Genomic DNA, 24,101 nt, shown 5'->3' with positions numbered 1-24,101 from the left:
CCCACAGAGGGTGGCAAGGACCCCCAGTGGCCCCGCCCAGCCCAGGGAGGGGGCGAGGGTCGACGCCCGCCTCACCTCCAGCCCAAATTTGTAGAAGAAGAAGTTGACGAAGTACTTGAGGCAGCTGGGCAGGTCGCGGTCCAGGCGCTGGCGGGTGCCGTCGGCGCAGACGGCCTGGGCTGGCAGCGGGGCCAGCGCGTGCCGGCGGCGGTGGTAGTCCTGGCACCGGTACACCACGGCCTCGAACACCAGCAGCAGCAGGATCTGCAGGTGGTTCTGGGGGGCGTGGGCAGTCAGGCCCCGCCCACCCCCTGGCTCCACCACCCCACCTGGCCCACCCGCCCCGCACTCACTTGGATGTAGCCCAGGTTCGGGAAGCCCTTCCGCACCCCAAACCAGTTGGCGGGGTCGATGGGTCCCCGGTACAGCAAGGACTCGTGGATCTCCGTCTTCTGCAGGTTCGTGCTGTTGGGAAAGGGCTGGGGGAGGGGCGGCGTCAGCACCGGCTCCCCACCCGGAACCGGACGCTGACCCCAGGGACCGCCAGCCCCGTGTGACACCCCGGCTGCAGCCACAGCTCCGACGGGTCTGGGCCAGAGCACGGCTGTCCCCAACCAGGGACACGGGGGGCTGTCAGCCTCCCCGCCACCTCGGCGGTGACAGGGAGGCCACCAGCAGGGCCTGGGAGAGTGAAGAGAAGTCAATGGGTGGGCTTCCCTGAGCAGCCCCGCACTTCCCTCCAGTGGACGTCGGGCCTCTGTGCCCCTCACGCCAGGACCTGCGCTTCCGTCAGGGAGTCAGCCAGGTCGGGACACATCTCTGAACCCAGATGTCTCGACCTGGGGAGCGGGTCCTCTGCGGGAAGCCCAGGCCCCAGGGACAGGCCCCCTGCGTCCGTCCCTCCACCCGAGCCAGAGCAGCGGCCGTACCTCGGTGCAGTTGCTGGCGTACTCGTGGGGGCTGACGACCTTCAGCTGGTACAGCATCTTGCATACGATGATGACACAGGTCCACACGGTGGCTAGGCAGGAGGCCATGGGCCGGAAGCGGGGGTAGGGCAGGGCGAAGGCCCAGAGCACGACCAGCAGGAAGTTCAGCACCGACACCTGTGGGCAGGCGGGCAGTGGCTGCGGAGCAGTGGCGGCAGAGCTGCGCCCTCCCCACAGGCCCACGACCCGCAGCCACGTGCCGGTACCGGCTCCAGGGAGGCCAGCGAGGGTGCCTGAGCGTGCCCGCACTCACCTCCTCCAGGGCCACCCACACGGTGTACAGGGCCACTAGCTTAAAGACGTGCAGCTCCAGCAGGCGCCGCGTGAGCACTTGCGTGCGGGTGAGGACGTCCGAGAAGCTGGCGGCCAGGTCCAGTAGCCGCTCTGCCACCAGGCCCCACTTGCTGGCTGGGGGGTTGGGGGGACGGTGAGGAGGGGACGGGGGCCTCTGTGGCCTGGGCCATCCCGTCCCGTGTACTGACGGGGCTCAGGATCCGGGCACCTTGAGCTTACCCTCCGGGACCTGTATGGCCTGGTGGGGGCTGGCCACGCCCAGCCCCTCGTCTCTGGGTGCCGCCTCCTCTTCCTCTTGCTGCAGCAGGGGGGTCCCGCTCACCGTGTCCTGCCTGGGACAGGGCCCCGAAGTGTCCTTCCCTCCCGCGTTCCTGGGGTGTCCGGCAGCCCCTCCCATTCCTGCCCCCCCCAGGGACAAGAGAAGCCCCACCTGCCACCCCCCACCCGGCGCTGGGACCCCTGTGCTGCAGCCACTAGGTGGGAGAGTGGGGCCCAGCTTGACGTCGTGATCCCCACGGGTCAAAGAAAACATCCAGTACCTGAGGCCCCGGCACCTGCAGGCAGCGGCCGAGGCCTCAACCCTGTTCCGGGTCTCCCGCCCTCACCGTACAGCCTCCATTCCCGCCCGAGACCGGCCTTCCCCTGTGCGGGTTCAGGGGACACTCTGCAGACCCCCAGGCCCCAGGAGGGAGGACGGGCGCACCTGTGAGCCCGGCGCAGGGTGCGGGCGCTGGGCGGGGGGCGGTGCTCGGGGTCGGTGAGCTGCATGAAAGGCCTGTGGAAGTAGTGCAGCTGCAGGATGCAGGCGAGCAGGAAGAAGCCAGGCACCAGGATGCTGGAGAAGAGCTCGGACACGCTGAACTGCTCCAGGCCCAGGTCCCCCAGCCTGTGTGGGAGGGGGGGTCAGTACCGGCAGCGCGCCAGCCGCAGCCCCCTCCCCACCGCGCCCCGGACTCACTGCTCATCCGTGAGGCCGGTCAGGTTGCGCCAGTAGGCGGGGAAGTCCTGGAACTGGAAGGTGTAGACGGCCACCAGCACCAGCATGGTGTAGGCCACCACCAGCCACCAGAACGCCTTGAGCAGCTTCCGCCACAGGCTGTAGTAGACCTGCCGGCCGGCCGGCCGGGCGCAGTGAGGTCAGCCCGCGCGGCCCTGCACGCCCGCACCCCGCGCCCTGTGCCCCCGCGGCCCGCCCCCGGTACCTGGAAGAGGGTGAGGCAGAGCAGGAAGAGGAGCATGTAGACGATCTTGTACACGACAAGGCGGCCGGCGAAGCTGACCACGATAAACATGCCGGCGCACACGTAGACCCAGTACTTGGCGTACACGCCCCTGACCAGCTCCCCCAGGCTCCGCAGCAGCGTCCGCGTCCGCACGGGCTCTGCGGGCCGGGGGGGGGGGGGGGCGAGGGGGGGGCGCGGCTTCAGGACCAGGCGGGTGGGGGAGGGGCCGCGCCCACGCCCCCCCTTCCCCCCTTCCCCCGCCGCCCGGCCCGCTCACCTGTGGCGGCCACGGTGACCTCCGTCAGCGCCACGGGGTCCCGCGCCCTCTTCAGCAGCTTCTCCTTCACAAACTGCCGCAGCAGGAGCCAGAAGGTCAGGGTGCACAGCAGCTGGGGGGGCGGAGGCAGCGTCACTGAGTGGGGGCCGGTACCCCCAAGCCGGGCCCGGCCGGAGGAGACGGGAGCCGGGGGTGAGACCGCAGCGGGAAGGCGGCCCGCCTGGCGCCCATGCGCCAGCCTCCCTGCTGGCAGAAGCTCAGCCTCTCCTACGCGTGCACGAGTTCACGCACAGACGCACACGCTCCCACACAGCAGCTCCTGCACTCACACACCACCCCGTTTGCACACAGACCCGCAGGTGAACGCGGGGTCACAGGTGTTTGCACACTTGCAGGCTCCTGGGCTCGCACAGTGAGATATAACTAACCCACAGGCCCCCAACACGTGACTGGCAGCAGCACGGACGTCCAGGTGCAATGGCCTGTCCCAGAAGGGGACACGGCGAAGGCACTGACGCTCGCTGAGACCCAGGGGCCGCGTGCGATGCTCACAGAGCCCGTGTCAGGCAGGTGGGGTGGCAGCCCCAGCCACACGAGGTCATCACTCGTTCATTCAACAAATGCTCTTCGAGCAACTACTCCGGGCTGGCTGGGTGACCCTGGTGACAACCAGACACGGGCCCCGGGCTCCAGAGCGCCCACGGCACTGGGAGCTGGACGACGGGCAGCGTGGCGTCCTCACAGGCGCTCAAGGGGCGGCAGCAGACTCACCATGGCGCCCAGGTCCAGGCAGGGGTAGCGGGTGTGCTCCAGCCCCAGCTGGCGCAGGCTGACGGGGCCCAGGGCGGTGGGCAGCTCGGGCTGCAGGTCCATGGCCCACACGTAGCGCAGGCTGCAGAGCGCCAGCCCGTAGAGCAGGATGAACGGCGAGCAGAGCATGGCCGTCTGGTGGCGGCTGCGTACGGTCCAGATGAGACAGGCCCAGAGCAGCAGCACGAAGGTCAGCCAGCTGTGATACGTGATGCTCCACACCTGGACGGCCGGGGCGTGGGCAGGGCTGCGTGGGACACCCGGCCCGGCACCCAGACCCCGTTCCCCCAGGCTGACGAGGCGGTGGGCCCCGGGGCCGGGGCGGTGCTCCGACGGGAAGGCCAACCTGCCCCGCTGGCCCGGAGAGCGGCCCGGGCACACCCACACACCCACCGCACGTATGCGCACACTCACACACGCACCTGGGGGCTGGCCGGGGCTGCTCCTGGCCTAGCAGGTCGCAGCCCCAACCGCTTCTGGCGACAAGGCCCCGGGACAGCATCTGTCGCGAGGGAGCCCGCGGGAAGCCCCAGCCCGAGGGGTGGCCCGGGCCAGCGCCCTTACCATCATGGCAATGAGGGCACACACGTAGCTCTGGTCCATGACGAGGTGGCCCAGGCCGTGCAACGGAGACGTCTCCTTAAGCCCAGTCAGCCTGGGGTGCGCTGAGGGGTGAGGGCAGGGGTCACCAGGGAGGCGAGACCCCTGCTGGGGAAACTCCAGCGTCAACGGGCCCGAGCCCCTTGCCCACACCCGACTGGGCCCGAAAATGTGGACGGCGTGCCAGAGCCGCAGGCCAGGGGGAGGCGGGCCACGCCTGGCACGGGCTCACGGGGCACTGGGGGCGGAAGGCACGGGCAAAGGGCCCGGGCTCCTGTCCGACCCTGCTCCCGATGTGCTGTGGGACCCTGGCCAGTCCTCGCCCCTCTCCGGGCCTTGGTTTCCGCGACTCTGAAGGGATGGGGTGGAGGAGACTGCCCTGATCCCCTTCCAGCTCTGTGAGCACCCACGTCCCCAATTGCCAGCCCCCGAGGCCAGCGGCTTCATCCTCTGCTTTGTAAAATGGAAATCGAGGCTTAGTATCAAAAAAAAGGAAAAGGAAAAAGCACAACAGAGCCCTGCCCTGGGGACCCTGTCTACACAGCTCCCAGGGCCGCAGAGGCAGCCCAAGGCAGAGCAGTCAAGGTCTCTGGGGACTGGAAGGCAGGGGGGAGACTGGACCCCGGCAGGGTCTCGGGTTCCACGAGCACCACAGCTACCGCGCCCGCCCTGGGCAGCCCCAGAGAGGTGCGCAGCGGGACAGGCTGACAGGGCAAGGCCACCAGGGGGCAGCAGCCGTACGGCCGTGTCATACTCACGGGGCCGCTGCTGGACAGCGCTGTGGCCCGTGAGGTCGTGCACGATGCAGTTGTCCTCAGGGTCCGGCGGCACGGGCACGGGCATCGTGTGCTGCAGACAAGCCAAGGCCCGTGAGCCGAGCCTGGGGGCAGGCGGGCGGCAGCCCCACCACTCAGTCCAGACCCCTCACCTGGGTGGCCTCCTCCTCCTTGGTGGCTGCAGCCCTGGCCTGGCCCTGGGGCCACCGGTCCACCTCGGTCAGCTCCACCTCCCGCTCCTCCTCGTCCCCGGCCGCCTCCTTCCCCTGCGGAGACCGGAGGGGAGAGCTCAGCCCCACACCCCGGCCCGAGGGGTGCGGGGGACACAGGGCACTGGCCTGGGCACTGACCCAGTCCGCGGGCTGGCGCACTCGGAGCTTCAGGAGCGAGGTCACGGTGTAGCAGAGAAGCAGTAAAATGCCGGGGCTCACGTAGACGGGCCAGTCGTGGCTGGTGTTGAGGACCAGCACGTTGGGGCTGGAGCAGTTGGCGGGGGCCACGAAGTCCTTGAGACCGAACACCCTGCCCACAGAAGGTGCGTTACTGACTGCGGCGAGAAAGTCACGGGTGCCAGGCGGGCAGGGCCGGGGCCCCATGGGCGAGCCCTCACCTGGCCCAGATGCTGGCAGGTGGGAGCACAGACTGGGCGAGGGGCGTCTGGTAGCAGTAGAGGCAGAGGAGATGGCCGGTGCCAAAGCAGCCCACCATGACGCAGAGTGCACTGAAGCCCAGGGGGCTGATGGGAAAGTGGCAGGCCCACCAGGTGCAGATGGTCAGGAAGAGCAGGAAGTAGACACTGGAGAAGGCTGAGGGGTGGGCGATGCCTGCAGGCCAGGCAGAGGCACACAGGGTTACTCCTGGCCTGGGCAGCCTGACCGCCGTCTCGCGGGTCAGTGGGGAGCTTGGCTGCCGAGACCCCTGCCGGTGTGACCGCCAGTGGTGGGGTCCCAGCTCCCTGCCCAGGGGGTACCTGCCAGCGCGAGCAGCACTACGGCCAGAGTCCGCCCAGCGGCCACCAGCAGCCAGTGGGCTGTGATCCGGAACCGGGCGGCCAGCCACGATCTCCGCTTGCGGGGCAGTGCAGGGGCTTCCTGCAGCCCCACCAGGGAGCCGGCATCCACATCCCCATCATCATCGTCCTGCCAAGGTCACGGGGCGGGCAGAAGTCAGGTGCATGGGGAGGGAGGGGGATGGAGGGGGAGGGAGGGGGAGGGGGAGGAGAGGGAGGGGGGAGGGGAGGGGGAGGGGAGGGGGAGGGGAGGGGGCCGCCCCTCCAGCCCCACACCCTCCTCTCCCCACACCCACCGCGGGCCCTCTGAGGACACGGGGCCGCCAGCCTGAGTGTGGCCGCGTGCTGCCGTCCAGGCCCAGCTCCGCCCACCGTCTTCCCACCGCCTCACTTGGGTTCACAGCCCTGGAGGCGGCCCACTGCGACAGCAAGACACGCTCCTGCCAAGGCTTGGCGCTCAAATGACTGACCCGAGCAGGCTGACCTCACAGTGCTCCGGAGCCCCTCAAGGGCCTCTTTACTCCCCACCCCCACCAGGGGACCCCGAGGACAGGGCAGGCCCACAGATTCCTGCATCTGTCCCCAGTGCCCTTGGCCTAAGACGGCCCGCGTGGGGATTTTTAGGAAAAAGAAAAGCGGCGCACAGCACAGCCACGCGTGCCTCTCACTCTACAGTTACAGGGCACCTCTACACCCTATCCTTGGCCTCACGGCACCTTCCCCGTAAGTACAGCGACGGAGGCTCGGAGGGGACCCCAAATCACACAGCCAGGGAGGACAGCGCCCAGGGTGCAGCCGGCTCCTGCTCTGCTGCCTGGTGGGGCTTCTGGAGAGTGAGATGCACACCTGGGCGGCCCTTCCCGGCCTCAACTGCCTGCGGGGCACAGAGACCCACCAGGGCCTGCTGCCCTGGTCCCACCTCAGGGTTTCCCAGAACAGAGCTGTTTCCTGGAACCAGGGAGGCCAGGGGGAGGCAGAAAGAACACAGACTCTTTGTCAGACGCCCGGCCCCTGTGTCCCCAGCTGTAACATGGGCGCCGTGCCTATGCCCTGCCCCGTGGCGGAGGTGGCCCTCGGTGTCCAGGCTGAGAGCACGGGCTCAGGGGCCAGGCGCCCCGGTCACACGCCGGCGTCGAGTCGGGGGTTAGGGGCCTCGCCTGTGCAGCCTGGGTGAGCCCCCCGACCTCTCTGAGTCTGTTTCCTGCCTGGCAGATGAGGGCGGGGCACGGGGCAGGCTCCAGGGAGGTACCACTGAGCCGTGCCTGGAAGGAGGGGAGGGGACAGGCCGGGTCGGAGCAGTACCCAGGGTCCCCCCATTATGTGCCGGCACGGGGGGACAGGGGCACAGCTGCCGGCAGGCGCTGCAGCCAGGCCAGAGCCCAGCCCTGCCCACAGCCTGGCCCCGGCCCTGGGAAAGCTGCCGTGGAAAAGCAGCGTTTCTGGGAGTGGGAAGAGCAGAGGCAGCTGCTGGGCGGAAGGACAGCTGCTGGGGGCCGCCCGCACGGTCCAGCCCACCCAGGCCCGGCTCCAGCCCCGCCGCGGCCGGCCCCCCAGGACGCACCTCCCACCGCAGCCCCAGCGACCCCCTCAGGGCAGGCACGGACCCACGTGTGCCAAGTCAGGACGGGCGCGTGTACACAGATCGTGTGCAGCCACGCGTGCCGCGGCCCTGCCAGGTGGCAGCGTCCACACAGGGGCGCCGGGGATGCTTCTGGCCTTGAACTCCGGGCGCCTGTGATGGGCCCCCATGGCCCTGCTCTGAGGTCTGTCTACACCAGCCACCCCGGGGCCAGAGTCCAGCCCCCAGGGGCTGCCAGGACAGCCCTGTGCTCCGAGGGGTGATGGGCCCTCCTGCCCGCCCCAGGCGTGGGGAACAAGCCAGCCCCTTCCCGGTGGAGCTGTTCCGGGAAGCCCTGGCTCTGCTAACGAGGAAACCAGAGGTCTCCCTGGCCCCTCCGCCCGCCGGTGCCCACGCAGCAGGGCGGTCCCAGCCCCACTTGACCCCCACAAGTGCCCAGAAGAGCCACTCCACCTCCAGGCCCCCGTCTCCCCCTCTGGAATGCGGGTGCCAGCCTTGCCCTGCAGGGCTCGGGGGATGGGCAGGTCAGCTGTAGGCCGAGCCCCGCCTCGACCCGCGGTGGGAAGTCCCCTCCTCCCTGGGGACTGAGGCCCTCGTTTCCGCAAGCATCAGCTGCTGGACCAGTGGACACTGGGGCTAAGGGCGTGAGCCTGTGGCCCCCCAGGGCCTCCCGGGCAGGGACCCTGGATGGCCACAGACCCGGCCCAGCTCTGGAGACCAGGTCCTACTGGACAGAGGCTGAGGCCGAGTGTGAGGGGCCCAGACTGGGCGCGAGACCAGAGCCCTCGTGCAGGGACAGGAGAGGACACGGACGGAAGAGCCCAGGGGGACCCCGAGGACTCGGGCAGAGGGCCCTGCTTCAGGCCTCTGAGCCGACACAGCCCCTGCCTCAACACAGCCCACCGATGCCCCCACCGTGGGCACGTCTGCTCAAACATCGTCTGTCCATCCGTCGGTCTGTCCATTAACCCATCGGTCCCTAGGTGCTCCCTGACGGCTGGCGCAGACCATCCTCCAACAGCGCTGACTCCCTACTGCCCTGAGGCCCCGAAGACCCTCTTCCAGGGGCAGCTCTAAAGGCGCAGACGCTGCCTGGGGTTCCTGCACACGCTAGGACCACGCGCTGCATTGCCAGCAACCCCCCCACGGGGACGTGCACTTGACCTCCTCCGTGCTGTCTCTCCACCATGGGCATATACGGACTTTTACAACTAAAACATCCACATTTTTAGAAAGAAAGAGATAGGGAGGGAGAAAGAAGGAGAAAGTAAAATAGTCCTCAGATGGCTGGGACACAGGTGCGCCCCCATCCCTCACCGGCTCCTGGGCGCGCTGGCTCCGCCGGGCCTTCTGCGTGCGGCGCCTGCAGACGCCAAGGCACAAGGAGGAGGCCGCCAGGACACCCAGGTCGGGGGCCACCAGGCGGATGGCGCTGGGCACGTCCTTCAGGTCCAGCCTGTGGAGGGCGGGGAGAGCCCGTGGCCGGCTCAGGGGGGGCAGGTGCCAGTGGGGGCACCCCGGGAGCTGGAGGCCCAGGAAATCCCCGAGGGAGGCTGGGGGACTCACCTCGTGACCCCTATGTGTCGGGAGATGGTGTCCCAGGTGCTGCCTGCAGAGAGAGGCACGGGGGAACCGGGTCAGGCGGGTGGGTGCTGAGAAACCCCTTCCGTGTTGCCAGGGGGCCTCGGGAGGCCCAGAGCCATGGAACCCCTGGTGTCCGGGGGTGCTTGAGAACACTGCCTCCGCCGGTAGGGTAACTGAGGCCCAGCCGGGGAAAGCCGGGCAGATCAAAGCCCATTAGTTCTGCCTGGCAGAATGGGTTTCATGGCCCAGCTGGGCGTTGTGTGGCCCGGGAGGCTGGGCCGGGCTCTCGGACCCATCGGCCGAGGCCGGCTGCTCCTTGGGGGCCCGAGTGGGGAGGGCTGGTCTAAGAGCCGCCAGGACCAGAGGGCCCTCGAGGCACCTGACTTCTCTCCAGTTTCTAAGCTGCAGGAGGGGCACGATCTTCACAGAATGAAAATGGGAAGCGGGGTGGGACACCCTGCCCGCCACGAGCCAGTAGGACATGGAGGTGGGAGACCCCACCGGGCAGTGGGGATGGGAGCCCAGGGTTCCGTCATCTGAAGGTGGGAGGGCTGGGCGCCGGCTGGGGGATTCCATCCTCGGGGTGAAAGGGCGCAGGACAGCGGGCGGGCGGCACACCAGGGCCCGCCCCCCGGCTGTCTCTCTGCCCCAGAGGGCTCAGGAGGAAGATGTGAGAGGGAGGGGCCTGAGAAGACCGGGGCTGCCCGGACACTGGGCTCTGGGACCAGCACTGGGCCGGTGCTCAGCCCAGCCCCACGGCCACCTATTACCGGGGCACTTGAGCTGGGCCCTTTGGGCCGGGTGTAAACCGTGGCCGGGCACTCAGAGGCGGCCCGTATCAGGCCAGGCCTGGGCGAGGCAGGGCGGCCCCTGAGGCTGAGCTGACCTTTCCGAGGAGCGTGCGGCTCCCCAGCCCGCCCCAGGCTCTCCAGCCGCTCAGGAGGCCGTCGGCTCTCCCCCAGGCCTGCTGCCCCCAGGCACCCCCTTCCTGGCCCTTCGGTGACTCACAGCTCGGCCCCAGAAGCTGGTCCAGGTGGGGCATGGTATGCAGGCATATCTGGAAGGTGAGGTGGGCTGCCAGGAAGAGGAGGCTGAAGCCCAGCAGGACTCGGAGGAGGCGGCCAGTGTGACCTGGAGGCAGAGATGGCAGCGGTGAGGCCGGCATGCAGCCGGGCCTGGAGTGGGGGATGGGGAGGGGGCAGACCGGTCAAGGCCACTCCGCCCTGGCTATCAGCCCTGAGCCAGGCTGTGTCCACCAGCCCAAGACACACACCCAGGGTCTTAAGGGGCCGTGAGCAGCGAGCTCATGCAGCACACCCCTCCTACACCGTCCCACTGACTGCTCACCACAGCCCCGTGGTCTAGCACTGTCATGACCCCAATTTACAGACTGGGAAATGGACACAGAGAGGTGAAGTGACTTGCCCACAGTCGCACAGCAAGGAATCGGCAGAGTATAGTACACCCATCCTGCCTGCGCTTGGTCTTGCCCCCTTCCTGGGGCGTGGAGCAGCGGGGGCAGAGCCAGTGCAGGAAGGAAAGGCCCCCTCGGGCTGGGGGGCCACCTTCAGTGTTGCTCATGTATCCAGGAAACATCTGTGTTGCTGCTTGGCCCTGGCAGCGGGGTGCTGCTTCATGCCCAATGCGGGCTGAAAGCACGCACCATCCAGGGAAGGCCCTGCCCAGCGCTCCACCACGCTGCTTATCGAAGCTGGGATGCTCTCCTGCCCACAGAACAAAGCCTCAGGCTCCGAGAGGTGGCTGTACCCTGGGAATTCACACGATGAGTTGAGGTATGGGAGGAGGAATGAATGGATGGATGGATGAATGGATGGCAGGAGGGATGGATGGATGAAGGGATGGGGGGATGGATGGGGAACAAATGGATGGGAGGATAAATGGATGGATGGGAGGATGGAAGGATGGATGGATAGATGGTAGATGAGAGGATGTATGATGGGGGATAGGTGGGGGAATGGATGGGAGATAGATGGATGAATGGATGAGAGGATGGATGGATGGATGGGAGGAGAGATGGTTGGGAGGAGAGATGGATGGATGGATGGGGGATGATGGGATGGGGGATGGATGGAAGGAGGGATGGATGAATGGATGAGAGGATGGATGGATGGATGGGAGGATAGATAGTTGGGAGGAGGGATGGATGGATGGAAGGATGGATGAAGGGATGGATGGATGGATTGGAGGACAGATAAATCAATGAACGGATGGGAGGATGGATGGATGGAAGGAAGGAAGGCTGGCTGGATGAATGGACGGATGGATGGGAGGACGGATGGATGGATTAGAGGACAGATATATGAATGAATGGGTGGATGGGAGGACGGGAGGATGTATGGATTAGAGGATGGTTGGATGGAGAATGAGAGGATAGAGGGATGGCTGACAGCAGTGTTGGGTGAGGCCAAAGGGCAGCTCTGATTTCAGAGGGGGAGGGGGGTCAAGCCAGTGTGGGGCTCCTGAATTGCCCAGGAGGGATAAAGGGTGTGGCAGGCGACCACTGGAGTCTACCCCAGTGGATTCCGAGTTTCGGCCCTGAATGTCAGAAGGAGGGAGCATCGTTGGTGGGCGCGCGCAGGGTGCGTATGGGCGCTAGACCACACACTGAACTTGCTGGAAGTGCCGCCTGCCTCTCTCCTTGACCTGGGGTCACTCGTTCGGTCACGTGAGGCCTGCACAGCACAGGAGCGCCGCGGAAGGATGGGGCGTGCCTTCGTAGGCAGGCAACCCCACCTCTGTCGTGCAGGGCAGGGGTCACACGGAAGTCTGTCCTCCTGAAGGAGCCGGGGCTCCGCTCAGGGACTTTAGGCTCAGGCAGGAACCTGGAGACGCAGGACGTGGGGCTGGAGGCTGTGGCGCCAGGAGCAGAAGAGAGGGAGGCTCGTGGCGGGTACAAGGAGCCTCTGTCTGACCCAGAGCGGGCAGCGGGTTGAGCCCCAAACCTCCCTGACGCGGCTGCTCAGCCTGCAAACGCTCCAGGGCTTCTCCGCCCTCGGCACCACCTGCCGCCACGAAGGCCCCGCTCCCACGACCCTGTTCTGGGGCAGCCCCGGCCCCTTGCGGGTGCGGCGCCCACCCCGGGCCCGGCTCCGGCGCTACGGTGAGCGGCTTGCAGACCTCGCCCTCCTGACGCGATCTGGGCAAGCAGAGCTGAGGGAAGGGGCGTCCTCCGGTCGTCCGAGGCCCCGTCACACCGAGGGCGGTGCAGAGGTGGGGCGGGGGGGACAGGGTCCCCACGGGGGGACGTCAGAGTTTGAGCACGAGGCCGGGGGGAGGGGGTCCCAGCTGCTCTGCCGACCCCGGGGCGTCGTCTGCTCACAGGCAGGAGGGCACAGGTCTGGGGGGATGGCAGAGCCTCTCATCCCCTCACCCAGCAAAGACAGGCAGCCTCCCGGTGCATTGACCGCTCTGCGAGGCGACCCAGACCCGCCCGCCAGGCCCACCACGTCCAAACAGCACCTGAGTGAAAGCAGAGCCGAGGGGGTCCAGGGGCAGGTGCACCCTCTCCCGCGAGCAGCCGCAGGGCTGGGTTTTGTGCTAAGGCAGGGACAGGGCCTCCCTGAGTCCCTAAACATTAATCAGGTCGCCAGGAGCTGAGCCTCGGGTCTACCTGCAGCTCTGCTGCGCCTCTGCCCCGCCCCGCCTCTGCCCCGCCCTGCCCCGCCTCGCCTCTGCCCCGCCCCGCCCTGCGCCCTGCGCCGCCCTGCGTGGGGCACGTGGCCCATGGCCGCCGCCCCATTGCCCGGCAAAGTGATGGTCCTGACCCCTCTCCGCCCTTCACAGGGAGCCGGGGTCAGGCTGACGCCCCCACGGGGACGGGGCCAGGAATCGGCGCCCACGGGCACCCTGCGCAGCCTCAGACCTTCCACCTGCTGCCGGCGCCGAGGCCCAGCTGCGGCACAGGCACGGGCAGGCCTCACATTTTCCTCTCTCCTGCCCGGAAAAACCCGGCAACCTCCCTGTCCCTGAAGAGCCTCTGGGGCTGGACAGAGGGACGGATGGAGGTCACGCGGGCAAGTCTCCCCAGCGCCTCGCCCTCCACTCCCTGACCCTTCCCCACTCTGGACTCCTGCCCTGGCCAGAAGCCTGTGCTTCCCCCACTGCCAATTAGAAGCAAGTGTTCCCAGTTGCCAGGGGGCAGGAAATATTGACGGAACAAGCCGCTCTGAGCCGAGAGCCCGGGAACGGGGTCCACGGAGAGGAGAGGAAGGCCTGGATGGCAGACTCTGCCCAGCAGCCCTCCCCAGGGAGCTGGGAGTTGGGGGGCAGCTGGGGCAGCCGGCTGGGGAGGGGTCTGGCCCGCAGTCCCCCGTGGCTCTCTGCTCCGCCCCCGTGCTGGGGCCCCTCCCCTGAATTCTACCCACACTCCAAGATCAGGGCTCCGTACGAGTGCCCCAAGTGGGGAGAGAGGCTGATGAGGGGGGGTTACCACCAGAGGCCACAGGCCGGGGAGGGGTGACCTGCCACCCTGTAGAAGGCAGAATGACACTCCTCCAGGGAAATCCATGCCCAATCCTGGGGCCCTGTGAGTGCTTCCTGACACAGCAAAGGGGAACCAACGGTGCCAATCAGCTGGACTTCCAACAGGGAGCTGCTCCTGGTCTCCCTGGAAGGGGAGGTCCTAACTGTGGACAGGGGGCAGGAGGGCAGAGTCAGAGTGACAGGGGGTGACTGTCATTGACTGGCCATCGCCAACCTGGACAACGGAGGGAGAGACCCCGAGCCAAGAAGCTGGAAAAGATGAGGAAGCAGGTGCTCCCCAGAGGCTCCAGGAGGGACCAGCCCTGCGACACCTGGGCTTTCGCCCCGTGAGGCCCGGGCCAGACTCCGACCTCCGGACGGTGAGTGGGGATGTGTCGTGTGGCCGCTCAGTGTGGGGTGGTCTCAGCAGCCACAGGCCATGCCCAGGCCCCAGAGTGGCCAGCACCCCCCGGGGGCAGTGCGTGGGCATGCCTCCCTCCAGGGTCTTGGCCAAACCCTCAGCCCGCCGGGCACAGGGTGTCACACCCTGACAACTTGCTCCCTGGGGACCCTCTTTTAAGCCTGGGCGCCTCTCTTCACCCTCCAAAACCTAATGGCCTCCCTACCCACGAGGCACACAGCAGTCCCCAGGCACCTGTCCTCACCGAGAAGCTGGGACGACAGCAGATCCAGAAGCACCCAGAGAGCATCTGGTGGGAGCCCCAGCGCGAAGGGACCCCTCAGCCGTGCCCCCTTCCCGTGCCACCCGCCTGCAGGCCTGTGCTCCCTTCACAGGGGCCCGTGCTCTGCTGGGCAGGGGGCAGGGCACCTCCTACGCAGGGGTCCTCTCCGCTCCAGCTCCTCTCGGACGAGTCCGTGCCGTGGGCGCCACCGTCCACACCGTCCTGGGAGCCCAGGCGCCCTGATGGGCCTTCCCACCCGTCTGCCTGGCGGACACAGAGGCCGCCCTCCAAGAGCTCAGAACCAGGTGGAGACCGCCGTGCGCCCAGCTACCCCGTTACCCCGACGACGAGGTGGCCGGGGGAAGCCGAGGCCCCGCAGCACGCCGAGCGCACGTGGCTGGAGCCCGAGTCCATGGCGGGGCGGGGGAGCTGCGCGGCACCTGGACTTCAGGTTGGCCGCAGCCGCTCAGAGCAGATGGGCCGCAAGGACGGCGCTGGGACAGGGTGGGGATTGGGGGAGGGACCCGGCGGGAAGGCGGCCCAGCCCACGGCCAGGGGACGCCCCAGGGGCATCCTGCATCATGGCCCCTGGGACATGAGGTCAGAAAAGAGGTTGTGAAACCAGCCAAGGGTCCACCATGAAAAATGAAACTCAGGACCACCCATCCTTCCCTGGTGGCTCTTCATCCGCGGAGAAAGTCCATCCCTGCCCGGTTCTGCCGGGGCCCCAACGCTCCCCCACCCCCAGGCAGCTGGACAAAGAGCCCCGAGACCCCGAGTCACCCCGCCACCCGCTGCAGAGCCCTGCCCGCCCTTACCTTGGATGCTGTGCCGGGAGGGGCCCGGGAACCAGGGCAGCAGCAACAGAAACAGCAGGTAGACCAGCGAGAGCGCGTTGACGCGGAAGAGGCAGGCTGCGGAGGAAACAGGACGCGGTCAGCCCGGCCGCCGGGGGGTGGAGGCAGCCAGCCCCGCGCCCCCCACCATCGCCCCCTGAGCCTCTCTGCCGTGGGTGCTGTGCGTGTCACCGCTGCGAGGCTGCCACCTCCCCGCGTGGGCGAGCGACCTCGCTCAGTGTGTGACGTGTCACTGCTACCGGGAGCACCGTGCCTGACTTACGACGGCTCCGCTGTCCACTGACAAGCGTGGCCGTCGTGTCTGCAGAGCCCCTGCCACGGGGCCAACCCTGAGGTCATGACATTCTCCCGCCTTGCTTTCTCCCCTTTGTAAGATGCTATGTTTTCAGTCAACACACAGCACGGCTGATTTTGGGGTCCAGCTCCCTTAGCCTCCTCCCCCCACCTCCGCCTCCCAGACAGCCGGGTGCGCCCATGTTGCCCGGGGCACGAGTCACGCACGTGTCTGCAGCCGCTCCACCTCTCCCCTCACTGACCCGAGGGCGCCCCCCGCGTCTCGTGCGGCTGACCCCATCCTGATGAAGTGCAGCGGGTGCCGGGACCTCACCCGCCCCCAGGAAGTGAGGGGGTCTGGGGATGCCAGGGAGGTGCCGTGTGTCCCAGCTCAGGTCTCGTCACTGAGCAACCGGGCCACTCAGCCTTCCCCGGGGGCCCGAGAGGGGGCTGGGCCAGGCAAGCCCCACTCGCTGCCCAGAGGAGACCAGCATCGCGTGGGCAGCCCTGGCGAGGTCCCCAGGCTGGAGCCACCTCTGCCCACTCCGCTCCTCAATCACCACAGCCAGCAAGCGGGCCCGGGTGACCCAGCCCTGCCCGCCCAGGCCCAGGACGGAGCAGTTGGCTGTGGGCGCCAGTGTCCACCACGGATCCAACCCCCGGCCCCCGCGGACAGCCCAGCCTCACGGCCCAGTCATCGTGATTGAGCAGAGCTGCACGGGACAGAAGCCCACCCCGGATCGGGTCTCCAAGGGGGGGTCACTCTCCCACCTCTGCTCTCTGCCCCTCAGACCCCCAGGTGTGGCCCGTGAGCCCAGCAATGGCTGGACCGCCACTTAGGAGCCGTCTGGACGGCCTAGGCCAGAACAAGCCGACCTGAACCCGGCCACGGACTCAGCTATACAATCTCCCCGGAGCAGGTGGCAGGGCCAGGTGGGGTGTTCAGCCCCTTCCCACTGTCTCCTTAAGCCCCCCATCACCCGACCAATGCGGAAGCCCCGGAGCACCACGCGGCCAGTGCCGCGGTCCCGAGCTCTGGTCAGGCCGCCTTCCTTCCTGGACGCTGCCGCGCCCTCCCGCTCCCTGGAGCACCCCTAAAGCTAAGCAGCCTCCTTCCACCACGTACACCTGCCACAGCCAACAGCTCAACTCAAAATCTAAAGCTTTTCCACAACTATACGTTTTCGTAAAAACAAAAAAATCAATCCGATCTGGCCCAAGAGGCAGGAGGGAAATGCATTTACGGCAAAGGCTTGTAAAGTTCCTTTCTGTTTCCCAGAGCTGCACTTTTCAGCCTGCTGGGTTCTGCCCCTCTCCTTCCACAGTGCCAGCCAGGTGGTACCCACCCACCCAGCCATCCAGGTAACTTTCTCCTGAGGGCGCACACTGCAGGTCTCTGCCCTGAGGTACTCATGTTCTGATCCGCCAAGGACACCAGAGCTGAACGAGCACACGCGCACCAGCAATGGCGTTCGCTAGCCTGTGACAGGGAGGCGAACGCAGTGCAGGCCCTGGGGAAACTCCCGGAGGCCTGGCTCTGGCTCTGACGCTGACGCTGACCCAGGATGGGGAGACGGAGCTAGTGCTTCCCAGATGAGGGTTTCGGTCTGGGAAGATGCAAAGTTCCAGAGGTGGTGGTGACGGTTGCACCATACTGAGAATGTCCTTAATGCCACTGAACCGTACACTTAAAAATGGTTAAGGAACTTCCCTGGCGGTCCAGTGGTTACGACTCTGCGCTCCCACTGCAGGGGCCACAGGCTCGATATCTGGTCGGGGAACCAAGATCCCGCATGCTGCGTGGCGTGGCCCCCAAACTTAATAACGATAAATAAATAAAATGGTTAAGGTGGTAAATTTTATCTTATGTGCATTCTACCAAAATAAAAGAACAAACAGCCCCAGAAATCAGTGAAGGATCTCAGAGACCAGAACTGGAGGCGCAGGGCCAGCCAGAGCCCTGCCGTCTGCAGCCGGTGGGGCCGGCCTCCGTCCCCTCCCCAGCCCCAGGCCAAGCAGGAGGAGAAGAATCTAGAAGCTCCATCTGCCAAAAGCAGGAAATCAGAGATGAAGAGTCAGAGGGGGCAGGGTCGGGGGAGCGCGTGGGATGACTCGGGGACAGACAGCACGTCAGCCCCAAGTGGGCGCTGCCGGGCACTGCCCCACCCTGGGAGGGTCGCCGGGCGCCACAGCCCGCACAGGGCCTGCCCTGGAGGGGCGACAACGGCCCCTCAGAGTCATTCCTGCATTAGACACAGAGCAGACGGCCCAGCAGGAGGCACTGTCCCCAGGGGGACACGGCAGAGACCGAGGATGCGCGCGGCCTGGGACGCCAGCGTCTCCACCAACACAGATGAGGGAACAGAGGCCATGGGGTGCCTAGGAGCGCGGCCCCGCAGAGACTGGCCGCCAGGTGGTCCCCCTGCCAGGAAGCTGGCCCCGGCAGGCAGGTGGCGTCAGACAGCCCTGGACGCTGACCCAGGGGACGTGAGCCAGGACAGCTGGGCCCGCTGGCCTCCAGCCCCAGCAGGGTCGCCCCGGGCCAGGATGAGAGAGGGGGCTGGGGCCACATTCCCAGCCCACCTCCCCTCCCTGTTGTCAGGGCCTGGGGACAGGGTAAGAGGCCAGCAGAGCAAGAGTGGCCTGGGGCCAGCACGGGAGCAGGGAGCAGAGGCGAACAGGACTCGAAACGGGGCCGGCTCCCGAGGTCTCCCCTGTTCAGAGGGGGATCAGGTTCCCACAGGAGAAGGGCTTTCGTGCCGGGAGAGTGAGGACGTGGGTCCAGACTCCTGGCTCCACAGCCAGCCCTCGGGGCCGCTGGTCTAAGTGCCATGAACGTGGCCTCACTGTGACTCTGCGTGACGAGGAGGCTCAGGGCATCTGAGCAGGCCGCCTGGAGGAGGTGGCATTGCTTTTGGCCTTGAGGGCCGGCTAAGACTCAGGGAAGGCCAGGGGAGGTTTGGGGCAGCCCCAGGCTCCAGCAGAGAAGGAAGACACTCAGGTGGAGAGGCGGTGGGGACGTCCTGAGAAGGCGGACAGGCCTGCTCTGCCCAGGCAGCTCCCACCTCCCCATCAGAGCTGCCCGTGGCTGGTGACCTCATGGGGGAAATATGCCTTTTCCTGAGCCAGGAACAATAGGATGGGGTGAGGGCAGAGGGAAAGCCAGCAGGGCTGCCTGCTGGGCAGGAAAGGCCGCCCCCACCCCTCCCGGCATGTTTAACCCTTCAGAGACCCTCACCCAGCACATCAGAGCCCGGTCCTGCAGATGGGGAAAGTGACCCTGGTCTCAGCTGGTGCCCAGTCAGGAAGGGAGGGCAGGGAGGCCGGCGTGGAGGTCACAAACACCCGGGACGTTCCACGCAGAGCTGGACACCACGGCCCGGCCTGCAGGGAGATGGGCGCCTGTGGGGAGGGGGGCGGCCAGACGCTGAAGACCCCAGGTCCACCCGCGGTGCCATGACGTCACCCCAAGGCTGGCCTGCACCCCGGGTGGGAGAAGAGGACACGAGGCCCGTCCTCCCGAGGGAGCTTGAGGAGGCCGCCTGCCCCAAGCCTCAGTTTCCCCACCTGTGAAGTGGGGGAAGGCATGCAGTGTGAAGGGCTGTAGGAAGGATGGGCAGCTCTTCACGCACCCTCGGGGTCCTCACCTCGACCCTCCGAGGGGTGTTCTAGCCCCATGCGGGGAGGCCCCGGGACACATAGGAGGCCAGCCTGAGCACCACGCCATTGGCCAGTGGGACCCGCAGGCCAGCGTGGGCGGGTGACCCCAGAGGCTTGCAGGGGCAGCACGAGAAGGCTCAGAGGTCATGCCAGGCCTGCGTCAGCATCAGAGCTGAAAGGACAGTGGGCCTGGGGGAGACCCAGGGAGAGGCCAGGACTGGGGGGGATGCACCACGGCCGCCATGACTGCCCAGCACCCGTGAGGGGCACTACTGTCACCTGTGCTTTGCCGATGAGGAAACTGAGCCAGGGGGCTGACACCCCGCAGAAATGGTGTGGGTCTAGGTGGCCCAGAGAGCAGAAGGGGGTGGGTGAGGGTCAGCCCCAGGCGCTGCCGAACCAGCCCTACAGGACAGCCTGCAGGGGACAGATGCAGCAGGGGGGCTGGTCCAGGAGTAGCAGGTCTGCTGGGTCAGCTGTGGGAAACCAGGGCCCGGGCAGAGCCGCCCGCCCTCCCACCAGGCTGGGGGACAGCCAGGCCCCTTCCAGGGCGGCCAAGGCCACGGCACATGGAGAAACGGGGTGGAGGATGGGAGGGCGCGGGGCCCAGAGTCCAGGGGCTACTGCAGCTCACCGGCCCCTTCCTCCTCTTCTTGCTTGGCCCTGGCTCGGGGTCACGGGGAGAAGGGCCGTGGGCTGAGCGCTTGGGAAGAGCTTCTGGAAGGAGGCAGCTCGGTGGCAAAGAGCCCGGGCCAGGGGCCACGGAACTCACCCCAGCCTCAGTCTCCCCACCTGTGAAACGGCTGGAGGCCGAGCCCTGCAGGAGACGCGGGCCTCTCTGGGCCTCAGTTTCCCCAGCTGTTGTGTGTGGGGGGGTCATAACCACTCCCGCTCAGGGGGCTGCTGCCATGGAAACGGTGCCCGGCAGGTAGCAGAGAGAACTAACCAACCTCCAAGGCCCTGTTGGAGGACACAAGTCACGGCCAGCCACGCCCACTGCCACTCCTCTTGTGTAAAACTTAAACGAGGGACTTCCCTGGTGGCGCGGTGGTTAAGAATCCGCCTGCCAATGCAGGGGACATGGGTTCGAGCCCTGGTCCGGGAAGATCCCACATGCCGCGGAGCAGCTAAGCCCGTGCGCCACAACTACTGAGCCTGAGCTCTAGAGCCCGCGAGCCACAGCTACTGAGCCCGCGTGCCACAACAACTGAAGCCCGTGCACCTACAGCCCGTGCTCCGCAACAAGAGAAGCCACCGCAATGAGAAGCCCGCGCACCACAAGGAAGAGTAGCCCCCGCTCGCTGCAACTAGAGAAAGCCTGTGTGAAGCAACGAAGACCCAATGCAGCCAAAAATAAGTAAAATAAATAAATTTATTTTAAAAAAAACTTAAACGAGAACAGACACACGAGTGTGAATGTCTAAAACGCCTGAAAGAGCCACACTAAGTGGAGCTAGTGTTTACCTGTGCGGGAGGCGGCTCGGCCCTGCCTGGGAGCTGCCTCCTTCACGGGGAGAAGGTTCTCACGTGTAACTGGGGTTGCGTACAGTGAACTGACCGCGAGGGGAAGACGAGGGGGAACACACCACAGGGCAGTCGGGTCACCAGGACCAGGCTTCCCTTCCACACACCGGGCAGGAGGCTGGGAGAACATGAGTCATCGGAGTCCCCAGGCCCCGCGGCAGCGGCAGGACTAGGCCCGGGGTCTCCTGACCCGCCAACGGGCATCCTCGGGCCTGCCTCTCCGCCAGCTGGGTGAAGCTCCTCTGGGCAGGGCCAGGCGGAACCCCGAGGCTCAGAGACCCCAGGGGAAGGCTGCCAGGCCAGGGCAGCTGCCAGGGCGGGGGTCCCGCGCGAGCCCGGCCGCCCCCCCCCCCCGCCCCCGGCCCGCTGCATCTCCAGCCAGCTTGCTCGCTCTGCCTTATTTGGCTTAGAGGAGAAACCCATAAACACTTCCCTGCTTGCTTCTGCCAGGGGCAGGCGGGCGGGCGGGCGACAGAGGAAGAGGACAGACGTGGCAGTGGGAGCGCCCAGCGGCACCAGCCGTCCCCGGCCGTGCGCACAGGCAGCCGGGCCTCGCAGCTCCCACGGCAGCACCCACAGCACGCGGTGGCCACACCTGCCACGCCCCCGCCCTCCAGGCCCAGACCCAGAGGAGACCAAGGGCTAGATCAGACCCAGCTTTCTGGAGGGGGAAGGCCGGGGAGGTCAGCCGACGGTCCACCCCACGCACCCGCTACCCTCGGGACAAGGGTCGTGGCCAGGGCCAGCACAGGCAGCACGGGGCTGGCACCTAGGGCCCCTCGGAGAGCCCACGGAGGGCTGGGCGAGGGGGCGCTAAGGGGTCCCGCCGCCCAGACCCGCCTGCGGCCGAGACGGCAGGCCCTTCAGCCGCGCTCCCTCCACTGCCCGCCACCTGCCCCTCACGGTCCGCGCAGCACGTGCCCGCCTGAAACCCCGTCCCACCCGGCCAGCCGAGGGCTGCATGTGGCCATTCGGGGCTCCCTGCACGGACGGTCTCGGGTGGGACCACGCGCAGGGCAGGGGGGGCAGCCGGCTCCGGGCGCCACGGGAAGGACAGGCCTACAAAGCCCGAGGACCTGGCGACCTTCAAAGGAATCCCCTTCCTCCCACAGGAGGTGGGAGGCCACGGACACGGACGCAGGCTCGTGGGGATGGGGCTGCGCAGGACGGAGCGAGGGGACAGGAGCGGCCACGGGACACTGTGTTACCTACGTGGGGCCCCGCCAGCAGCCTGGGGCGCCCGGTGCAGGAGGAGGGTTTACCTGCCGCCGCGTCCAGGCTTAGCGAGCGCGGTGTCCGGGAAACCTGGCTGCACGGCGCCCTGACCGCACAGGGCAGGCGCAGGCGGCTGGTCCCCTCCCTGCAGCACGGCGACTGCCCAGGGCCAAGGGGGCCTGGTGGCGGCCGTGGACCCAACACAGGGGAAGGGGCCGAACCACGTCTCAGGGGGGCTCCCGACAGCACCAGCGTTGCCCACAACGTGCCACACGGGCCAGGCTGGTACCGCTGCAGCCGTTCCGACCGGGCTGGCGGTGGAGGACGGCTCCCTGAGGTGACCGGCAGGTGAAGCAGGTGGGACGTGAAAACCTGAGCCTGAGCTTTCGACCAGCACTGCCCAGGCCCGGCGGGCCGGGTGGCCAGGCCGGGGTGGGGGGCTGCGGAGAGAGCCGCGCTGGGGGTCAGGCGTGGGCCTCAAGGGCCGTTCGCAGGCCTCCTGACTCAAAGGGGAACCACCTCCCAGGCCCCACCGCAGCCCCTCCTCCGCCAGGGAGACGCGGGGGAGGCCCTTCGGTGCCCCTGCCCTCGAGGCTGCTCAGACCCCGTGCCCCAGAGCTCGGCCTCCCCTGAGGGCCCTCGGCACTGCCGGGGACCAGCCAGCTCCCCCAGACCAGGGCCCACGGGGCTTCCCCGGAGAACGGCGCTCTCCCGGCCCTGTGTCTGGAGCTGCCGGCATTTGCTATGGCCTCTGCTCCCCTGGAGGGTCAGGGCTCCCACCCACCTCGCCCTGCACGATGGAGAGGCGGGATTCCAGGCCAGGGGTGGACTCCGCATTCCACAGAGAGGGTCAGAGACCGCCCCCACCCCCAGCCTCCCAGAACAGGAGGGGGCCTCACTCTTCTTTATAAATTTATTTATTTTTGGCCGCACTGGGGCTTTGTTGCGGTGCGCAGGCTTCTCATCGCCGTGGCTTCTCTTGTCACGGAGCACGGACCCTAGGCACGCGGGCTTCAGTAGTTGTGGCCCGCGGGCTCTAGAGCGCAGGCTCAGTAATTGTGGAGCACAGGCTTAGTTGCTCCGCGGCACGTGGGATCTTCCTGGACCAGGGCTGGAACCCGTGTCCCCTGCGTTGGCAGGTGGATTCTGAACCACTGCGTCACCAGGGAAGCCCCAGGAGGCCTCACTCTTATCTGCACAGTCTCTGCAGGCTGACAGGTAAGGGGACAGCGTGCAGACACGCCCCTCCCCATCTCTGCCCCGGAAGTGGTTTGACAACGTGCCCCCTCCCCAGGCCACCTAGAGCTCAGGGCCTGGCCGAGACGGGGGCCAAACCTGGGGCTGCACGGAGGGCCACAGTGAGCAGGTGACAGCCAGCCCATGTCCCCAAGGCCAGTGCCCAGCATGGGGAGCCCTCCTGCCACACGGGGGGAGACTGGCACCCTTGGCGTCTCCACGTGGGTCAGCCCTGTGCAGGGCCCCCGCCCTCCCAGACCCCTGCCTCCAACACGTCCCAGGGACAGACAGGACCCCCTCCAGGCTCCAGGAAAGGGCCTCCCAGCTGAGCTGCACCCCCAGACCGTGAGGAGCAGATCCCACTGCACCCCCGTGAGCGCTGCCACGCCCAACCCTGGGCTCTGTGCCAGCGAGGGGCTCCTGTTGGCCATTTGTCAGACGGGGAAACTGAGGCACACAGGGTGCAGCCGCGGTGCCCGTGCGGACGTCAGGCCCTCCAGAGCCGCGCTGCCCTCGCGGAGACCGAGCCCTGACCGGCTCCTCGGCACACCAGCCCCACGCAGCCGGGTTCCACCTGCTCTTTCCCGGACCCCCGTCCCCCAGCTCCCCGGGGAGCACCCCACAGCCCGCATGCCAGCTCACAGGGGACAGACGAGTGGCCCCCGACAACCAGAGTGTCCGCGTGCCCCTGCAACAAGGCTGCCCGTCTGGGGGGCACAGATAGAAACACACGTGGTGACGGGACAGCAGCCCGGGCGTTCAGCTCTGCGTAAACAAGGACGCTCAGGACCCGGGGCCACTCCCACCCCACCCAGAATTCCAGGCTGGTCGACATAGTGGGGCTCGGACAGGGGCGGCCCCCACGCCACAGCGCCAGAAATGAGGGGGAGGGGGACCCTCCTGATGCAGGACTCGGGCCTCGCCACCCACACTGCCCGCCTGGGCCTCGGGGAGCCTCGGCCACCCACACTGCCCGCCTGGGCCTCGGGGAGCCTCGCCACCCACACTGCCCGCCTGGGCCTCGGGGAGC

General features: G+C 67.4%; 1 protein-coding gene across 5 annotated transcripts in view; it reads right to left on the bottom strand.

The window, feature by feature from the left end:
* The window catches only part of PIEZO1 (piezo type mechanosensitive ion channel component 1), a 55,086-nt gene that overhangs the window by 14,125 nt on the left and 16,860 nt on the right, over positions 1 to 24,101 (bottom strand). For 4 of the 5 annotated variants that reach the window (XM_057534752.1, XM_057534748.1, XM_057534749.1 and 1 more), the window contains exons 2-21: positions 15,125 to 15,220; positions 10,150 to 10,272; positions 9,124 to 9,166; positions 8,875 to 9,013; positions 5,940 to 6,108; positions 5,580 to 5,793; positions 5,320 to 5,491; positions 5,122 to 5,235; positions 4,952 to 5,042; positions 4,158 to 4,258; positions 3,555 to 3,815; positions 2,784 to 2,895; positions 2,486 to 2,664; positions 2,242 to 2,390; positions 1,987 to 2,169; positions 1,503 to 1,615; positions 1,243 to 1,397; positions 930 to 1,106; positions 354 to 479; positions 76 to 276 (exon numbers count right to left, since the gene is read on the bottom strand). In XM_057534752.1, the coding sequence (XP_057390735.1) occupies positions 76 to 276; positions 354 to 479; positions 930 to 1,106; positions 1,243 to 1,397; positions 1,503 to 1,615; positions 1,987 to 2,169; positions 2,242 to 2,390; positions 2,486 to 2,664; positions 2,784 to 2,895; positions 3,555 to 3,815; positions 4,158 to 4,258; positions 4,952 to 5,042; positions 5,122 to 5,235; positions 5,320 to 5,491; positions 5,580 to 5,793; positions 5,940 to 6,108; positions 8,875 to 9,013; positions 9,124 to 9,166; positions 10,150 to 10,272; positions 15,125 to 15,220 (2,918 nt within the window). Of the gene's footprint in view, positions 1 to 75; positions 277 to 353; positions 480 to 929; positions 1,107 to 1,242; positions 1,398 to 1,502; positions 1,616 to 1,986; positions 2,170 to 2,241; positions 2,391 to 2,485; positions 2,665 to 2,783; positions 2,896 to 3,554; positions 3,816 to 4,157; positions 4,259 to 4,951; positions 5,043 to 5,121; positions 5,236 to 5,319; positions 5,492 to 5,579; positions 5,794 to 5,939; positions 6,109 to 8,874; positions 9,014 to 9,123; positions 9,167 to 10,149; positions 10,273 to 15,124; positions 15,221 to 24,101 lie in introns of those variants that run through there. The other variant, XM_057534751.1, reaches the window with a different exon arrangement.

Source organism: Balaenoptera acutorostrata, chromosome 19, assembly GCF_949987535.1.
Source record: "Balaenoptera acutorostrata chromosome 19, mBalAcu1.1, whole genome shotgun sequence".
In the NCBI taxonomy this organism is placed as follows: domain Eukaryota; kingdom Metazoa; phylum Chordata; class Mammalia; order Artiodactyla; family Balaenopteridae; genus Balaenoptera; species Balaenoptera acutorostrata.
This window is presented reverse-complemented; position numbering and strand designations above follow the sequence as displayed.